General features: G+C 39.2%; 1 protein-coding gene across 1 annotated transcript in view; it reads right to left on the bottom strand.

Annotated features, from left to right (window-relative positions):
- Positions 1-21,853, bottom strand: part of tex264a (testis expressed 264, ER-phagy receptor a) — a 77,207-nt gene that overhangs the window by 3,208 nt on the left and 52,146 nt on the right. The window contains exon 3 of the mRNA XM_080462046.1: positions 7,396-7,567. Within this exon, the coding sequence (XP_080318172.1) occupies positions 7,396-7,567 (172 nt within the window). The remainder of the gene's footprint in view (positions 1-7,395; positions 7,568-21,853) is intronic.

Genomic DNA, 21,853 nt, shown 5'->3' with positions numbered 1-21,853 from the left:
CCCAGTGGTACTGTGTATTTGACCATAACTTTGCAGAGATGGCGTATTCTCGCTGTCTGCTGTCTGCAGCACATAACACATACGTATGCTTAATCAAAAACAGTGTCCATTATCTTAATGGATGGCGATTTCCTCCCCACATGATCAGCTTTCAAATGCTTTCTGTCTGAACCTGAGTCTAATTGTCCTTTGATCCATGATTCACTGTGACCCAGCAGCCATTCTTCATCCAAAACTGCTGTTATTCTCAGGTGTTTTCATGTAAGCCATCCACAAGGTTATTACTGAAGTGAGCACAACTGGACATCTGTGAAGAAGTCTGCAGTGTGAAACAGTTGAAGAAAAGGTTGAAATAAATTGCATCCAACACTTTCAAGGTACAAAGACAGACGAGCAGCAAAGACTGTCAGGTAGGTCGAAGGTATAAAGAGATATTTAAAAAATTAAAGATACAAATTAAATATCAGAAATATGATGTTCTTGCTTGGCCTCCCTAAACTTGCAAATGAATCACGACTGAGAAAGAAGCACATCACACCTCCCACCTACACAACAGTTACTCAGTGATTTTTATTTATTTTTTCCTGCAAAAAGAATCTAAAAGGTTGTATAAAAGAGCCTATTAGGAAAACAAAACTGACTAAAAACCAGCATTAAAAACAAATCAATGAACACCTGTGAGAGCTGTGATGAAGTCAAAATATCGCAAATATGAGTTCTAAGATTTAGTGAAGAACCTCTGGAGATAACATGAAAAATGACACGTTGAACGTTAATCTAAATAAGTGTTGATGCACATGACAACAGTTTACACCAGCAGCATTTCAAAGCAGACCAGTTGTTGTTTTTGGTCCTCGTTGCATTATTTTTGTGATTCTACCATGACGATGAGTTGGGCTATGATCTCACCTCTCTGCACACATTACTAGTTTGTGCCTGTCTTGGATTTTACCTAAAAGGAGAAAGACCTCTGACCTCCATGGTGTCAGATGACTTTTCTCTCACGTCTGCCTGTTGCCAACAGATATGACGGAACATTGAATTATAAAAGTGAAACATATGGAAGTTCCATGTTTGAGTCTTCTGCGCAGCTTCATGCTGCTTCAGTCCAAAAACTGATTTGTTACATGTCCTCCGTGGAGTGCCCAGTTTAACCTCTGAAATGAAGCAAGCATGCTTACCTCTAACTGTGTACCACAATCTTTCCTGTTAGAACATATAATACATATATAATATATACATATTATAATACTGTAAATGTGAAGGAGTTCATCAATCAGCAACCATCTGGATCAACATGCAGTTTGTAAGGTAACTTAAATCTATGGTGACTTGAAGGTTCAGTATGTAGTATTGTTTTTGTTTCCAGTCAAACGAAAGCAGCCATGATGTCATTCAGTTGATGTCTATGTGTTACACCTTAGTTAACAATACTAAAGGAGGCTAACCAGCAAAACCAGAAAATCCCAGTCTGCCCACGCATGGGACTCTTGCAGTCGCTGAGAAGAGCTGGAAGGGGACCTTTTTAGCTCTTCATACCCTCACCATGAGCCCGTGTGAACTAAGCGCAAAACAAGATGGTACGAAGCTGGAGTACTGGAAAAGTACTACCTAAAAAAAGTAATGAACAGAGCTGTGACAGAATGCCTCGATATAATGCATACTGCGATTAACCACTGCCACCCAATGCACAAAGGTGACATCATATACATTTCACATCATGTGAATGTTGACACACATTTCTTCATAGAAAATCTCCACAAGTTACTTTTTATGTTTGATTGCACTTTACCATGCATTTTGGTTTGCTTCTGCAGAGGAAATGAGAGTCCTAAAATTAAAACGTGTTTAACAAGTGAAATCTGACTCGACTTGACTGTCCCTCTGGACCTGAAAACACAACAGTGCACATCACCTTCCTCCTGCTTTCACACTCCAAATAACTCCCATCCGCACATCTAAGTGTGTTTGTGCTAAATGTGTCATTGGGGACCTAAATACAATAAACAGAGAGTCTCTGAGCAGCTCGCTGAGGTCAGTCATTCGTTTCCATTCATTTGAATCCCTGCAATCTAATTATCACATAAAGCAGATCCGATCTGGTACAGAGTGTAGAAAATCATATATGGGAAGTCCTTTTGGGTTATTATGTCTATATATGGATCCGTTGATTAGCTAGCAAGTCCAAACAAACCCAATGGCAATGCTCTTGGGGTGGTGTGTGAATGGGATTTGACGCAGTGGTATTGCTTTAAAATGCATAGAGATTGGTTTATGTGGTGATTTATATCCCATTTGCATGTCACACTGAAAGGATTTTTCCTGAGAGGCTCGTTTTACAACACAAGAAATTTTACAGGGAATAATGGGTCTATTTAGAGCAATTGCATAGAAAGCCCCCCAAGGAAGAGTCTCAAGGTACTGGGCAACTTCGGCCCTTTCTACTACTGCAAGCAAGTCCTGGAATTGGTAGTGTGGTTAGAGCCTCTGAAAGTCTTTTAGATAACATTTGCCTAAATTAGTTGCTAAATTGGGCCCATTGGGATTATTAGCAGAGAATCAAGGTCTTGTTCTTCAAACTGTTTGAAACAGAGTTTTTTTTTTTTCTTTTTAAGGAGGTAATTAGACACAGACATAGCCGAGGCATGCTGAGAAATTAGAGAATCACAGTCTGAGTGGATGACAAGATAAATGTGACAAGAAAACAGAGGGTAAATGTGAGAAAATAAAGGCCTGGTCTTGTTTGCAAATGAAGGCCTCAACGGAAAAAAGCATTTCTAGATACTGAGCATTTAAAAAAAAAAAAAAAAGAATCGTTATATAATGTGGTTAATACCCTTTCAATTTGGGAAACTCAAGAAAGAAAGAACTGTTGTTCTGCTCTAAAGTGGCATTAGTCACAATAAAATGAGATTATTAGTTTTTCTAACAGGAAAAAAAACATGTGGTGAGAAAAGGATCAAATCAACCCTGTAACTGCTGTGAACTACTGTCAATCACTGAAATCCATTGACAATTGAAGTATTTGCTTTACAGCCAACATCAGAGCCTTTATTGCAGTATTTGATCTATTTCATGCATTTCTGGTATTTCCTGACTGATTTATGACTGATCATTAATGAGTGTCAAAACACACGCTGAAGCAGGCGAATAGAAGCTGATACTTCAAACAATTGTTAGTCATCTAAATTGAGCATTATGATTTCATGACAGAGAATTTCATAACAATTACGATCCATAATTTTAAGTATGTTGATCAAATAAAAAGCCAGCAATTTCTTGAAAGGCTGTTCTGACAAGAGCTTAGTTTAATAAATCCCCCGTGAATGTCTGCATGAAGTGGATATTTATTATCAGTAAAAATGTTAGAAGAAGGAAATAAAAAGCCCACAGGCATGTTTGTCATTCTAGCTGATTTGTTTCTACACAAAGATGAACAAAAATCTCAATGGCTGCTGTGATAACCAGGAAGACTTTTCTCCTCTCTCAGGCACGGAATATGGACAAGGTGGTCAGTGGATGAAGGGGGAAAAAAGCTTACGGTCATTCTCCTGCTGAGTTGAGAATTTCCACTGCTGGCTTGTCAGCCAAGGCTTCGCTGTGATGATGGAACTGGGTCCCATTAACAAAACATGGCTGTGTCTGAGTCCGAGTACACAAATACAGGCACTCATGCACCCTTCTCTTAAACTCAGCCTTACTCTAGGCTCAGCTGCATTTACATTCTTTTACAGGCCTCAAGTTTTAGACTGAGGAGATTTGAAAACTTTTACTTTTTTTTTTCTTTTTAATTAAATCAAGCAATCTTACAAGCTCGGTGCTGTTTTTATGAGTTCCTCTGATCCTTTACAGAACTGTTGAAGCTAAACCAGACAGGATGAGGGAAACTTTAATTAACAGAAGCTTTATGACCCTTTGTTGACCGTTCCAAATGAACTGTGGCGCATCCTACTGCTATCAACTGTTCTTTATGTGCTTTTACAACTCAACCCTCGGTACACCTCCTCTGCCTCATTACATTTCAACAAATAACTATCAAAGGTACACAGATGTTGCCGAATAGAAAAGGAAGTCCAGATGATTTATCTATTGATCGACAGGGGAGATGTGCAAAACTAAAAAACTGATAGTTGCTAGAAATGAGGTCTGGTGTTCATTTGGTGGAGAAAGATGAACCAAAGGACAGAAAGACAACAATCAGTGCAACACTTAACCAATAAGGAGTCGGTGCTGGAAAGGCTATCACTCAATGACAGCCCACAGGGAGTTTGCCAAAGTCATCTGAAAAACTCCCTCGGGTTTGATGAACCCTACATTTGCTTGTAAGCTACAAACTCTGTCTCTTTGTTTTTGTCTGACTTTGGATGTTTCTACTCCTTCACGTATATGCTATGTACTAGTAGTAATAGTACAAATGCCAAACAATTATTAACCGGTACACTTCAGCAAGAACATATTTGCCAGCAGAACGAAATCATCATTTAAAGACAATAAATAAACCTCTCCTCAAATTAATTTACAATCCAATTTTCATGAATAGTGCAAAAGCAGAATATAGAGCCGTCTGATAAGACGTACACTCCTCAATAGAACATTTTATCTCTCTTGAAACCTGTTTAATTTTTCTGCTACCAGCCAAACACATCACAGCCCTTTTAAGCTTTCTTTTAAACAGTAAAGTTGCTCCGGGTGTTAAGTACTATAAACGATATATATAAAGAATCTCCTCTGAACAAAGAATAAAGAAGACGTGACTTATATTTGTAGATAACATACTCATTTTCTAATATGATACCCAGATAAATTAAAAAAAAAAAGAAAAAAAGAATGACCTCATGAAACAATAATAATTCAAAAGTCTTGTCTGAATGAGAATCCAGGCAGCTGGTAGAATGTGGAGCCTCACCACCAGGCTGCTGTTTGTCACAAAAGAGTTAGGGGGTATGACTCTCCCTCGAGGGATGTTTGGACAGAAAATGAAGCTAATATCTTTTGCACAAACTTGACCGTGGTACGGTTTCTCTTTCCTCGCCCCAAACTGTCACTGTACCAACCACCTCGCTGTCGGCTTGTTCGCATGATCGTGACTGTGAAAGTGTGACTGCGCATTTGTGTGTTGGACCTGCATCTGGTTAAACCGCTCTCCTCTGGCCTTTCTCTTTTGTTACTCTCATGTCTGTATGATCATGAAAAAGAATCTGTAAAATCTCTGGGATTTACACAAAAATGGAGCTCATGCTGAAACATACCCAGCTTCTTTGGACACAGCTTTATATAAGTTCACGTGATGGTGAGAAAATAGACCCAACAGAAGAGAAACACCAGGTGTTGAGGAGTCCTCATGGCTGATGGGCATATTTTACCAGACTAAACTTGGGAATAAGAGTGATATGGTTGGGAAATTATATCCACAATTTACAACTTAGTATTTACTATTTAGTTTATTAAAGTCTAAACATTTTTATCATTACCTTGCTGGATTGATAGTTTGTAGGTTTGGCAATTTAATTAACCTGTATAGGTCAAATCAAAGTCTGCATGAATACAAATCAATGGTATTGATGGTAAATATGTCTTCATAGGTGTTTATGCAATGATATCAATTCTTTCAAAATGTGTGTGATGGTGAGTCTGTCAGCTGAGTAGACTCCAGTATGCTGTATACAGTATCTATGTGGACATAGCAGTGCAGTGTAGTGTGGGTTTCATGGTTTTGGACAGTTCACAAATGCTACACAGAGTGAAGAGCCAGAGAAGATTATACATTCTTTCACCTCTCACTCCTACTTTATCCATTTACAATACTGAACTTTTTTTTTTTTTGTTGCTTCAAACAGGTGTTCATCTGCCTTCACAACTTACTGCTTAACCAAAGCTGGATGGGGAGGAGACCCATACTTGTAATTACAGAACAAGGAAAAAAAAGAACATTTGTCTTGTGCGCATATGAATAAAAAAGTGTGTGGCTGCATCACAGTGAACAAGAAGGTAGTAAAGACTTAATTACAAATTACTTTCTCCTCCAGATCATAAAACATTCAAGATCAACTTAATTTTATCCGAATTACTCCACTGAAATGCTTTCGAGCAATCTAGTTCTTTGGTATTAACTTTCTCATTTGTTCGAAAGGCAAGAAATAATCAGAACCGTGTCTCGGTCTGGTGATGCTGACAAACTAATTTAAAGTTGAGAATAGCCTTGGCTTTTAGTTTGCCAGCTTTTTCACTGTCTCTACCGCAGGCAATTCCTCTGTACATGTTTTGCGAGAGACCGTTGCCTGCCTCAGGTAATGGCACTTCATGCCAGTGGATGCAGAAAACTAAACATGCTTAAACCTAGAGATCATGTGGAACTTTCCCCGCAGCCTTCTCCTTCTAGATTCGTGTTGTTGCATGATGAGAACTTAAAGCAAACAATACCTGCAGTACATCTGTCCACTTCCACCCACTGTGACAAAACAGACCAACACCATTTTCTTTCTAGTGATTTGTACACTGACAGGGTCAATACTATCATAAGACCGACCTGCGGGTTCCAGAGAGTTTTAGAGAGTAATAGCAGCAGAAGAGGCACTTGCGCTTGAAGACACATACTTACAATGACAGAACAATTATAGAGTCTCACATACCCCCTGTCTTCAGTGATGAAGGGCAGGAGCGGAGTCAGTGTGGTGTCAAGTCAAATAAAAGTTGCTGCGCGTTTCAAGCGTCTCTGTTTTAAACTGACAGAATCTATATCGTCAGAAATTTTTTTCTTTCTATTAACATGCTTCATTACACGGAACCTAAACAACAACATGAACTAACATTGAAAAGCTGTTTTTGAAGACACATTTTCTGTGCTTAGTCATCATAGATGGACGTGGTCAGAAGTACATCACCTGTACATCACTGCTGCCAGGAGAGGCGTCGTAGCACAGGGTTTTCATTTCATCCAACTTAATTAGTCATTGATTACCGGGGAGGCCGAACCGCTGAGCCAGAGTTAGTCCACACAGGCTACTTTACATATGCTGTGCTTGAACAGTTATGAAAATGAAGATTAAACCCTTATCTTTGTCTCCTGTCACCTCTGACTGGGTTGGCATGCATACTTCTCATTGAAATAACTACTAGTCTGCTTATAATGGCAAAACATTTCAGCGTAAAACATTAATTTGCGATCATGATCCCCACCAGCCAACCTGTCGCACATTTGTAACATGAGCATGTCAAAAACATCCTCACCTTTAATGCTAATTTAAGTAATCTACAATACTTTAGGAATGAGATATCATTTTTTTGTGGGCTCTCTTCCTCTTACTACTTTGAAAAATGAAGACTTGTTTACGGTTACTTGAGAAAGGTACTTTGACTGTCAATTAATACACCGTATTTCAATGTGTAATCCTTTACCTGTAATGTCAGTTCCTCTGTCCTCATCCGAGTCCTCTTCTTTTGTGTCTGTTTTCAACTCCTCTTTCATTTCTGGCACAAAGAAATCCGTCTGGCGAGACAGCGGGACCATATAGTTGATGACACCTGAATTACAGATCTCAATATATGGGAACGCAGACAGTTTCCTCTCCTGTTGGAGATGGATAAAGCAAAAAACACAAAATTAAAAGTCAGATGCACAGTCAGAAAGTGATAATACCACCGCAAGCACACAATGTTCACACCTTCATAAATGCTTCTCTAATGAAGTAAGTGTTAACCTTTATTTGTTACCTTGTAGCAGAAAAATATATAAACACAGTCAATATGAGGTGCAAGCTTCTTACATCACTTCAAGACTCACCAGTAAACAAAGAATACATCAGGTAATTGACCATTATGTGCCCATTCTTTTTGCATTAGAGCTTTAATCTGACTTTTTGCTGTGAAATGCGAGACGGTCGGAATAAGGAGTAAAACCCGATATTGAAGTGTGTGATGGTTTTTCAATGAATAGAAAACCTCAGACAGGCACAAAATATCTTAAATATATAGCTTCAAAATGTCTTCACTTTGCTGACATAACGCTATGTATTTCACACATGAATATGAATATACTGTATGCCCTCCCACGTGGGTCCATTAAAGTTGCATTACATCCACATCGATGTGTCTACATTTGCACTCTGCAGTGGTGTGTGTAGAAAGTGGAGAGTTTATAAATATTATACCATATTTTCTCTAAAGAGGACATTAGCCTTGCATAATTTTGTTTTATGCTTTCATATAGTTCTCGAGGGACTGCAGAAGAGTGAACTCTCTGATGAGCCATCGCAGTACAGCTGGAGGAAGTGGGGGTGAGCTGCACAAGCTGGTCTCCGCTAGAATCAGTCGCAAAGTGACAGATGAATGTTTTAGTGTGGGGCGCAAAGCAAGATTCCAAGTGCCAAATGGCTTGTCGATAAATTAAACGTAAGCACTGCAGGTCCATCACAATAATATCAGCTTATTGTTTTCTATCATAATACTTTTTGCAACATCTCACAATAATGATGCATTTAACACCCCCCCACCCCCACCCCATACTGAGCATTGTCCTCAGACTTCTCCTGGTGTTGCATCCCCCATGAAGTTCTCTGGGCCTGCACCAAATTTTAGTCCTACTGACTGCATGAGGTACAAACACTAACGGAGGGAGACTGTATTACATTACATGATGCAGCTTTGACTTCCAGTTTCTGTGACTGCAGCGCTCTGTCTGACATTGATGACTGAAGTTACTGGTTTGGACTTCAGCTGGATTTGCGGTTAAAGTCCAGCGAATATTTGCACGTGCACGGATTTCTGACAGGTGAATGACCAAAACACCTCAGGAGCTCAGGAGCCATGTACTTTCAATGAAATGCTCCAGTCAGCACAGCTATCACTGCACACACAACTGAACCATGTAGCTGTGTGACACCAATTACCCGGTGTGTCAAGGTAGAAACTGTTCCAAGAGTGTGTAAAAGCACACTCATCTATATAATGCGTGGTAGGTGCTGGTCAAACTACATAATGCATGGCTCGGTGTCATATTATGAATCGACATTTCTGAGTCTCAGAGGACATGCAAAAGTTATTGCTGGTGAAAAGGTAAATGCGTTTCAGAAAAATGTGAACTTTCAAGGATGACAGAAAGGCAACTAGGAAATGGACTTTACTTGTTTAGCATGTTGTACCATGTGTGCCGTCTCAATGCATATTACATGATTAGTCAGAATCACTTATATACAGTTATTTACATACTCCCTATAGATAAAAGCTGTCATGGTGCTCATATAACACTGGGAGCAATGTGGAGTTCAGTGTCAAGGACACTTAGAGACATGGACAGGTCGAGATGGAGATCATGATATGGGATTAAAAGATGACCAGTCATACCAACTGAGCTGCTTCAGACTGGTGCCTGACTGACTGTGGTAGTGTGGTATTAATCTAAGATACAGTGAAGACTATTTCCTGCTACAATCTGGAGCGGTAAGGTGATATGTTAATTAAGTCAATATTCAACAAATGCAGCTTCATAATACTGAACAAATGAACATTGTAAATATTTTCCTGTCAAAAGGGGTACACTTCACTATAAAGATACTCATACTCATTCAAAGCCCTTCAATTAAAAACATGGACCTGAAGTGTCCAGCTGAAGAATGTAACTGCTCTGCATTTTAAGAATCAGCTTATTCAAGGCCTACCCAATCTGAAACAATTTGCTAAGTGAAAAAACTGACAAAATCGTTTCTAAAAGAACTGTGATTGCATAAATGTACTTCTGTGCTGAATAGTACTTTTGCATCCTCCTTTTCTGTTTGACAGATCTCCTGTGACTTCCTTCCACATACTCCTTCCCCACACAAACATGATATCAAATCTATTTCACACTTTTTTATATTAAACAGTATATCTGTCACTGTTTGAATGTTTATGCTCCCGCTGCTCTTCCTCTCATAGTGTGAATGTTCTCAGAATTTGGTAAATGCCTCGTCTCTATATTTAAATGGATATACGGGCTTGCAAGGTTGTCATGGCTGCGTGACAAAAAGACCTATTCTGGGCTATTCCAGGAGGGAAAGAAAGGAAGAAAGAAAGGAACAAGTTGGATGGTCTAACAGCAGTAACCTGGCTCATTTTCCCAAGGGTCAGGGTGATCTCAGCTGATTGATTGGTTTTAATCTAATCCTAGCAACAAAAAAAAAAATAAGACTGTGGGAGTTGGTATGAATCACCTGGCTGCTACACAGAGGCTCCAGCCCTGGGGCTGCCTATGCAAATGAGTGCCCATATCCTTGAACCTGCTCCGATAATGAGCAGGGAATTCGAGACAAAGACAGTCACTATATTGCGCGCGCACACACACACACACACACACACACACACACACACACACACACACACACACACACACACACACACACACACACACACACACACACACACACACACACACACACACACACACACACACACACACACACACACACACACACATCTCTAAGGGATACTGTAACAGCTAAGAAAAACAAAAACAGCATGTGAGAAATGTTCATACCACACACCTTGTTAAGGCTCTAACTTGTTCATAATTGTCATTTTTGGTCCATAGTGGAGGTGTCATGCGCTCTGCCAGGAGCGACGGCAGGTTTTCATTTCTACACTTAAATACATTGGGCGATTTGACCGATTAATACACCATCAGCCACAGAGGAAATCATGCACACACAACTGAACCATGTAGCTGTGTGACTGGAAATGAAAACCAGAATACTTTCAGCACAGCATGAAACCTCACTCTGTATATTATGTGAGGAGTTGTGCCTTTAGGATATGATGATGGACAAACAAATTCCACAAACAAATTTTATTTGTAGATTAAACTAATTACAGCTACTTTGACATTACTTTGGCACATCAAGCTAAGTACAAAAAAAATAAAAAAGTGTGGTACACAAAAGTATTTATGCCCCCGGATTCAATAGTTTGAGTCTTTTGCAGACTCTAACAGGTTGCATGTGGCTCCATCCATTTTTCACCAACTCTAACCAAAATCCCTGCCCCTCCTGAAGAAAAGCATCCCCACAGCGTGATGCTGCCACCACCATGTTTCACAGTGGGGATGGTGTGTTCAGGGTAATGTGCAATGATATTTTCCCACCACACATAGTGTTTTGCATTTAGTCCAAAGGGTGCCTTCCTCCACGTGTTTGCTGTGTCTGCAATTTGGCTTGTGGCAAGCTGCAAACAGGACTTCTTATGGCTTTGTTTCAACAATGACTTTCTTCTTGCCACTCTTCCATAAAGGTGTGATTTGTGGAGTGCACGCCTGATAGCTGTCCTGTTGTCTGGGACAGATTGTCCCACCTGAGCAGTGGATCTCTGCAACTCTATTTACTAATTAGGTGACTTCTGGCCTCCAGTGTCTCTGTCAAGTACAGACGATGAATGGAGGAATAATATACTTTGATTTTTAATAAATTCTTATTCTAAAATATACAAGTAATCCTATATCCAGTCACATTCTAGCCATCTGACAGAGTATGACATGTAACTTCTAATATATTTACCAATATAAAGCGGATTTTCAAAGACTTTATCGTCACTTTCTATGAAGGCTCTCTCCATACTTTAATGTTTATTCAATTCTGTCCCTTGACATCTTATAACCTAATCTGTGGCTATTGTATTCATTTAGGCCCACTTGGCCCTCAATGTCCAGAATTTTACCTTTTGATGTATTTCCAAAAAGTTGATAAGGTTTCCTATCGTTCGCTCTTTTGTTGACATACAGAACAACTCCAAACGAAAGATACTTCCTTCCAACATCACTTGTCTTCATGCATAAACGTTACAAATACTGAATACACCACAATTCAACCTCTAGTGATATCAGTGATGTCCCTGTCAAGACCTTTACCTCATCAAGTTCATTTACTTTAAAATCACAGTATATATTGAAGTGCCAATTTTAGGAGCTTAAATTCTTTAGAATATATATCTTTAAATCTCTTGGTGCATTTATTTTTTCTACAAAGCAATTAATTTGAGAACATGCACAAACTATAAGAATAGTTTTAATGCAAAACAAATAACTTTTTAAAATTTTTAATTTACATCTGAGGAGTCATATGATTCAAGTAGTGCAATAAAGACACCATATGGCTCGTCTTACCTCCTTCAAAAATGAGCTCATGAATGGTAACTTCCATCCTCGTGGGAGCCTTGGCATTAGCATATGATAGCAAGCTACAGCTGCTGAAATCCGCTGGCAACCATTGACATTTCATTTGACACTGAGCTGCTTCTGTTTACTCCAACGTAAAACTGATGGACCTTTTCTCCCCAAGAAGAATACAGTGAAAACCTTCCACTGCTAATATGCAGTATGTGAGAACAGGACGATTTATGGGAACACATCAAGAGAAATCATTCAGGGGGCAAAGGGGTATTGTATAACAGATTATGCAGAGAGGCATTGAGAGTTTTCATCATACTTGACACCTAAGTCAATGTCATAAGTTACTCTCAGTTTTTAAATAAAATAACATAAAACTCTCACATAATGTATTCATTTGTCAGTGGTTTCCCCTGCCTCCTCTGACAAGATAAACACTAATAACACAAACACACACTAGCGACAACAATGAATACACCCTTCTGGTTCTAAACACTTTCAACTTGTGTCTGTGTCTTGAAGCTGCTATGATTTGAATAGGTTCACCTTCGGGATACAAAGATAAGATGAGCCTGAAGTATTAAATAAACCCAAAAAAACAGGTCAGTCGTTTCTTGTCTGCTGCCTCACAGAAGATTCAACAGCGATCGTCACAGTCAGACCTTTGCCTCTCCTGATTGACACATCAACAAGGGTAAAGAATCAGGATGTGACAAACAGTTGGCATCCACTTCACTAAAAAGTAATTCATTATCACACCATTACCTTTTCCTAACCTCGACACTGGCTTCACAAAATAGGTCACTTAGAGTATGTTCCCTTCTCTCCATGTTATGAAACCTAACCTGTCAATAATTAATGATTCTGCAGCACAAAATGCTATTAAACATGTTACATTTCAATTTGGTGTGAGAGATTGACGGAGAACGGGTCATCATCTTCTTCAGGAAAATAAATCTCCCTCAATAATCCAACACAGGTCAAATGTATATCTAAATATTTAATAAAATGATATATTTGTCGCAGACATTGACGAAACATTATGATGGTGTAACCAGCAAACTTCAAAAGAGTCATTTTTAGACATGTGCTATTAATTTAAGCCCGCCAAAAAACAATCCAATTTAACTGTTTGACAGAAAATTTGGCAAAGCATTAAAGAGAGTGTGCATCTTTCCTTGATTTAGAGTGATCCAATAATTATATTAAGTTGCAGGCTGCTTGAAATTGTCAGACAGCTTCTAACTACATGTTTGTATCATTTCTAATCTGCAGAATTATAGAAGTATAGAGTGCACATGTGAAACCTGAACACATTGATGATGATGATGATGATGATGATGATGATGATGATGATGATGATGATGATGATGATGATGATAGTTATGTGTAAACCCTGTGAACGGACACAGAATATGAAAGAAGTAAATTTTTTCACTCAAGCACAGCTGAGCCTGATTTGTCAATCTTCCATGTATTCCATCCATAAGTACAACCACAATGTCAAGTTAGGGCTGCAACAATGAAATGGGTATACTGATCTGCACATGTATTTAATAAAATATGTTCTGCGTCAATGCAAAATGCTGCATGATTATTGTAACACTCGATGTGATATAGAACAGTTAACTCACATGATCCGAAACGTTGAACCCGAGAAAATAAATACCCCTTCTCTTTGTTTGAGCTTTTACGCAAAGACCCTATCTTTAGGTAAAATTGTATTAAAGGCAAAATCGCATTAAAAGGGTTATTTTAGACTTAATCCAAAAAGGGTTTGTTGTTTTGAAGTCACACCTTCTGGGAATGTATATTCACTACATTTAGTGGCTTTAAAGGTTTGTCCTAAAAGGTCTATAAAAAAAAAAATAAAAAAAAAGAGGTATAAACAGAACACAAACTTAAATGGCTGGAAAGCAATGTCGCCAGATGTGAGAACATCGTCTCATGAAATGAAGAACACAATTCCAGAATCGGTTCCTCTGAAGTGCCCTTAACCAGCACTGTGAATGTTTTGTACCCCTGGGGATCTACTCTGCTCTTGACTTTTGACCTTCATTGGAAGATGTGTGCAGTAATTTGCCAGTAAATCATTAAAAGTACCACTGTTTTTATCACTTCTCATGAAGCAGCCTCTCCAGACTCACGTGATTGTAGCTGTAACACTCAAGGTGAGTTTCATCATTTTTACGAGATTTTGTGACAATTGTAACTTTAACTGTTTTTGAAACATCCAGCGAAGTGAACCCAGATCATTGAAGGAGAAAATTGAGAACTAATTCTGTTATAGAAGTTTGTTTTGGATGAATTATAATACACAGTATCTTTCTGTGTTGTTGTCTATTTACTTAACAGTGCCGATTTTTGTCTGACTTTTTTATGGTAATACTTAGTATAATACTTATTTTGCAGTTGTGCTGTCCTCAAGCTCAGAATTAGTTCCGCTTAAGACACTAACTTTTAACGGTTACAAGATAGTGACGTAAACACGTTAGGAGTGACAATTATTAAAGAGAAAACAAACACTATGTGCCTTTGAATGCAATTTGTGTGTGTGTGTGTGTGTGTGTGGACAGTGGAAGGTAAAAACAGACAGATATAAGAGAGGGTCTCATGGGGCTTTGTAGTGTCTTTGACCTCCCTGGCAGCTGCTCTGTGGATACACTCTATCCATCCTCCAATAGAAATACCAATAAGAGGAAAGTAAACATAGATAACAACACCCCTGGAGCTTGATTTACTGCATCACTTAACTAACTCTGAACCATAAATAAGGCCACAGAGTAACTGGGCCATAAGTACAGCAAATAAGCTCAATACTGATGCAGAGTATTTCAGCCTTGTACAAATGAAATGTATTCTGCCCTCCCAGGTCTGATAAATAATAGCAGACACAAACAAACTTCCACTTCCAGATGCGTTTTGAAAGATATGACATCAAAAAGCAATTTTCAAAGATCTGAACATTAGGTTGCATCCTTCTTTTCATGTCTCGTCTCTCAGTCCCTGCCTTTGTGTTCAGCTCGGTGGCTGCCCTGGCTGCTGGCCAGAAAACTAGAGACAGAGGACTGTCCATCTCACTCTCAACAGGCAACAGTCTCATAGAGTCAATGAACAAATCAGAGCAAAAATCAAAAGGCTTGACTTGTGATTACCCAAACAGAGGGGTAGTTTTTATTTGACAAGGAGTAGGGTCTTTTTTTTATGATGCAATGGACTGTTTGTAGCAGTGAATTAGTCCAAATTAGTTCACTGTATAATGACATTTTTGAAGCAACATGAATAAGATCTGACCATTTTGGTGGTTGTGCCTTCAAAAATGACAAAAAAATTGCATTCACAAACACACGCACACGCACACACACACGCACACGCACACGCACACGCACACGCACACACACACGCACACACGCACACATGCACACACACTCAGTTCAAATTGAGGCAGGAGGTTTCTGCGTAGGGTTTAGATGTTCTCCCTGTGCATGTGGGTTGTGGATGTGCACTGGTCACCAGACCATTACAGGGCATCTGCCTTTGCCCATATTTAATTTTGGATAAAATGGTATGTAACTGTGTGGTCCATTTATACATCACTTTGATGGGTGGGAGAGGAGATGCCAACCAAGAATTTCCCTTTGGGAATAATACAATATTTTGATTCTATTCTATTCCAACCAGTGGGAAATACATCCTGTTTATAATAAACGTTCATGAAAAATTTAAAAATATAAAAATGGAGGAATAATAAATACATAAAACCACATATCACCACCTAACACTGCAAAAAAAAAAAAAAAACCCAGCTATTGCTCAGTTTCGTTTACTAGAAACACACTCTTGTTTAGTTTCTTTCTTTATCCTTTACTCTTGTGCGATTAATTAATTCAAGCCATAATTGAATATTTTATGAGAGCCAATTTCAAATCCAAGGTCATATATTTCATTGCCACAATGTAAGCGAGGCATCGTAACACCGTTCACAAGAAGGAATTAAATTTCTTAATACCATTTGTACTCCCACATGACACAAAATACCTGCTCCTCTGCAACTTTTTACACATAATGAACATAAAGTGAGTCATGGTCCACTGGAGGAGAGTGCTGCTGTGGGATAGCTAGTGCTGGCTGAGTTGAAGGGACAGAGCGTCACAACTGAGTTAGTATACATTTTATATGTGAGGGACCGCCAGGGAAGCCAATAAATGACTGTCTCATACATGAACGAGCACAATTTGTGTCATAGCATGTGATGGCGGTGGATAACAGCGGAAGGAGAAAGTCACACATTAGTTCTTTGTGCATTTGTTTTATTGTACCGGTGGTGAACTCATCCTGTGAATGTGACTCAAAGGACCTTTGTCAAGGTACAAAAATATCTACAGTTGTAGGACAGGCTGGTTTGGAACTGAGTGCAGATGTTCACAGTCCTCAGAGGATTAAAACACTGACCTTGGTGATCTTCCCTGACTTTTATTCTTTCGCAACCTTGAGGCGGAAATGTGTGGCTTCAGATTGAAAAATGTCATTTCTCGTAGCGGGCTTGGAAAAATCTGTAGACATATACTGTACAAGCGTCCTGTTTCCTAGTAGTTATAAGCAAGTATGGATTATTGCTGACAAGCCACTAAGCAGTAGTTATTTACTTTTAAAAACGAACATCCAATAATACAAAAATAATGGTAATAATGACCTAACATCTGAGGCTTGGTAATTTAACAATAATAATATAATCATCATAGATTATTTATATCCACTCTTTGTGGAGCTTGTGTGAATAGCAAAAACATGTTTTCTGAAAATATAAGATTGAAAATATCCCTCTGAGGGAAACGCAATACACTGAGGAAAACAATAGCTTGGACCAAGCGGGTAATGTTGGGTCATTTTTGGAAATGAGACCATTTAAAGTAAAAATTCTCAGACAAAGAAATTACCTAACCACATAAGATCAAATTAAATTGGTTAACAGATGGTTTAGGAGAAACACTTAAAAAAAAAGAATCCAATGGATTTCAATTTTATGATGCTTTTCCACTGCTTTTATAAAGTGCTTTACATTATTAGTCACGTTCATCCATTTACACACACACACCAATTGGGACTGCTGCCATGCAAGGCACTCAATCTATCTCTTAGGAGGGTTTTTGGGGCTTTGCTCAAGGACACTTGATGGACGATGGAAGCCATGTGACTGATAGGCAACATGCTCTACCAGCTGAGCCACAGCCGCACCATACTGCATGTTAGCAAACTCCCATTTGTAGACTGCTGTGGCAGTCATTACAATTTAGTTAAATAATAAATGCATAATATATCATTATCTATTATCAATATTTTCAGTCCATTATCATGCTTTAGGATATAGTCCAAATAGTTTAGCCAAAGTACAGCAGATCCTCACAAAGTCTTAAGTATTCTTCAAGTCAAAAGCAAACAAATTCACTGATCTGGTTTAATTTTCATTGTATTCATTGTTTTGTTTTTATCTATTATCTTTGAAATAAAATAAACAAACATACAAACGTTGCTAACATGTCTACAGATCGTTTATTTATAGTAAATATTATGACACACAATGCAAGTCAGTGTTACACTGTAAAGTCAATGTTGTTCCAACTAAGCCAAATTTACACTAAATCACAGGTTGTGTGGCGAGGTGTTCAGAGATGAAAGTAGAAAAATCACATTTCACCTTAATTAAAAGGGATAATGAACAGCAGACCTTGTTCTGAGGCAGGAGCTTTGCCGTGGTCATAAACATGAGGTGCTGGTCACAGGCTCGACGGAAAGCAACTCCTTTAACTGTATGAAACTGTGAAAACAATATAGATGCACTGAAGATGGCTCATCATCTGAAGTGAATAATCTACACATTTAATTACACCACGAGGCTATAGACTAGCTGACCAATAAAGATTACAGTACCCAGTCTGACCAGCAAAGGGTATCATTCTCCTTTTAAATCCAAAGAAATTGCTGATCCTAAAATACTAACAGCTGTAGTCTTCTCAGTCGTAAGAATAAGTGCCAGCACACCTCTCTCTCCAGGGATCAATGTGAGATATGGCCGTGGAGCTGTGGTGCATAATGAACGGGAGGCAGAATATTCATCCAGGCCTGCGTTCATAGGAACAGCATACAACTGACATGGACCGTACTGCAAGCTACTCAGAGCCTACAGCTATAGCTGTAAGTCCTTTCATCATCAAAACTGGTAATGCAATGTACCAACATATACATAACATATGGATGTGTTCTCTTTCATACGCACACACATCTATTTATAGATGACTGATATGTCACCCAGGTCCCCTGGCACACAAAAAAGGAAAATTAATACAAAAGCAAGACAAGTCGTGGTGACAATTGGTGACAGTCTCAAGCGCTTTCTCTTTCCCCTGCTCTATTTACTCCCACTGCACTATTACAGCCATATAATCCACCCTCCTCACACCCCCAGTAACCTCCGCTCCCCTTCCTATCTGTGGGAAGAGACAAAAACTCTACTTCACACCTCTGCAGAGGTGTCCAATTCAGACTGTCCCTCATGGTCACACACTTCCCCAGGATGGACTATTTTCATTCTGCCTGCAAGAAGGCTATTTTCTGCACCGCTCACAGCAGGTCCAGGCCTCCTCCATCAACTCCTTCCATCCTTGACCAGGTGGACATATCCAAAATGGCTGGGTGGAGATAGCAGAGACCAAAAAAAAAAAAAAAGAAGCATTACTGTGAATGCAGGCGCTGGGTTTGTTGCAACCTCTCCATGCACCCGTGCAATCAATAAGCACAAGCACTTGATGAGCTACAAGTATAGTGACTTTGTCAGCAGCTGCTATGGTCTCCAGAGGTCTTCTACAATTGATCTGGTGTGCTGGCAAGAGGTGAGAGGCAATAAGAGCAGCAAGCTCCCAACTGTGAATTATAACCCCCCCCCCCCCCCCCCCCCCCCCCCCCCCTATGTTGCCGTTCTCTTCTTCTGAGCCCCATGCGTTCGGAAGCACAGGATGATCAAAACTTAAACAGAAACCAGTTAACAGAGAACCTCAATCCCATACAGTTGTGTCTGCCTTCACAATGATATATGGGTCTAAAATGCACTGTTACCCAACAAAAAATGTATCAGAATTGGGTCATAATCAAACACCTACATAAAGGACACCAAGGTGTTGTGAGGCGAAAAAAACAACAACATAGATTTTATTTTTTTTTAGTCTGTGATAAGATTTGTGCCCTTCACTTGTTTGTACTTAGCTACATTATTGGTGTACTTCTATTTATAGCAATAACAAATATACAGGGATTATTAGGGGCTAAACTTACATTTTTGGTTTAGAAAATAAATCTTTATTGCAGACACAGGTCCATATAAAAAACAAGGACATACAAGTACATAAAAAAAGCCTTGAAAAGCACTGGGAGGACATCTATGAACTCTTGCATAGACATTGACAGTTACAATTAAACTTAAGTGACTTAATTTAGTGCCCTCAACTCTTGGCCCTGAATTATTTACATTTAAACATCAGCCTTCTGTTGCATGGACATTTATATCCCAACAGTCTGGCTGTGTTGAATGTTTTTGTTCTTCCACCAAATGGCATCTATTCAGTGAGTTGCAGATTTTCTGGAGCTCTGAACACAGTTTCAAGCAGGGTACTCAATATGCCTCTAAAGCCAAAAGTTCGGAAAAAGCAAAACAAAACAGAAAAACACACTAAGAAAATAAACAGTTGCTTTGCAGCAGCTGTGAGATTGTCCCCTGAAAATAAATCCAAAAGAAAGCACAAGGCCATTAAGAAAACCATTGGAGACCTTCGCAGTCAATTAGTCCTGTACTTTACAGTCTAAAGATTCAGTGAACCATTCAAAGGAAGGCAGGATATGGAAAGGCATGCATATGAATAGTGATTAATTTTAAAGAGGAAGACAGATCCCTCCTCTAATTGAGATCTTAATCTGAGAGTCTAATGTTAGGGGTACTCATATCTCCATTCTAATGACATACAATTAGAAGGAGGGGATGTGGACAGTGGAGAGACATTGGATATATAGAGTGTGAATAGGTACATCTCTTCTTTTTGCTTCTGCAGGCCTCTCAAGCAGAGTACCTTAAATACTATCTGCCACATAATAAGTCTCTGTTCACCACAGCAGCTTTTTTGCTCCAGCAATGCTGGAGGCATTTAGAGGGACCAAGAAATTATGAGTGGATAAATTGTGACCTGTCAAGAGAAGGGTCTAATTCTGCAGAAATGGCAGTTTGTTAAGTTTCCGCGGCATAATGAAGCTCCACAGAAACACAAAGCCTTGGGCAGATTATAAAAATGGTCTCCCTTTTGCATTCTTATAAAGACATGCAGAGTCAATCAAATGTATAAACATACACCTCTGTCTAGACATAATTAAGGAGTTATAAAAGACAGCAGGGAAAAAAAACATATTGTCCAAGGATAGAAAAAGGTGTGATGAGTGTAGCTGCTACATGATTAAAATGGCTGTATGTGGTCCTCCTGCGTTGTGAGATTTGGTAGAGAGTGAAATGGCAGACAGCACAAGTTATAATAAAAACATGTGAATTATGAATTGAAGGAAGAAGATAGAAAAGAAAAAATCACTCCTAACACACATCAATATTCCAGATCACCAGAGAAAATGTAAATTTATTAACAATGACTCATTTAATCTATTGTCCTTTATGAAGTCGGCCTTGCCTCAAAGAACTAAGAAATGAGCCATCAGGCATTCTACCACCCCTCTATGAATAAACCATGGGTACCCATCCCTGCATCCACACAGGAAAAAGGTGTACATGCCAAATTAAATTCTTCTGACAAGAAAACAGCAAAAAGGACTTTTCAACCTCTTGAACTGGAACTGCCGCCTCATATACTATAAACTTCAAACACAAACTTCAATACTACTTCTATTTTAAATTCTGCTTTGTTCAAACATTTAGTGCTTCTTTTAGGACCACCCTGATAAACACACACACACACACACACACACACACACACACACACACACACACACACACACACACACACACACACACACACACACACACACACACACACACACACACACACACACACACACACACACACACACACACACACACACATTATATTACGGACAAAAGTTTGAAGCAACATTTTCAATGTGCAGTTATTTATATGTGAACACCTATGGCACCCAAAGTCACATCAATTGTGTTTGCATTCAGATTTTGAAGGAATTCTCTGAGTTGTTTTTTTTCTAAAACACATTTTAGTGTTGACAAGAAGTGTCTGACAAGAAACTTCTAGTGGGAGGGGACCTCAAAATAGCCCACAACCAGTACATGAGTGACCATGGTCATCCCAAGTTTGAAGACCACACCTTCCTCTGAGCAGTACACCAATCCTATTCATGTTTAGATTACTTCCTGGTGAGTAAGTCAATGATTAAGAGCAGTGGTGTGCAGTAAGGGGCAGCAGGGCTAGCACAGCTATTATCTGACGTTCTGGAGGTGATGGCGGCTAATTTAACAGCAAGATCGGCTGATACGATAGCGGACCTGCTTCGGGGGCCATTTTTTCAAGGCGCCCGTTTGCAGAAAAATGGAAATTGTGAGTAGAGGAAGACCAAAGGCTTTGTGCAGCATTTTACAGCGGGAAACTACCAACACTACGACTGGGTGGCAGCGAGCTGGGAGCACAACAAGCTGCTGGCCATGTTTAC

The sequence above is a fragment of the Lipophrys pholis genome, assembly GCF_963383615.2.
Source record: "Lipophrys pholis genome assembly, chromosome: 4".
Taxonomy (NCBI): domain Eukaryota; kingdom Metazoa; phylum Chordata; class Actinopteri; order Blenniiformes; family Blenniidae; genus Lipophrys; species Lipophrys pholis.
The sequence above is the reverse complement of the archived record's forward strand: the minus strand, read 5'-3'. Positions and strand labels throughout refer to the sequence as shown.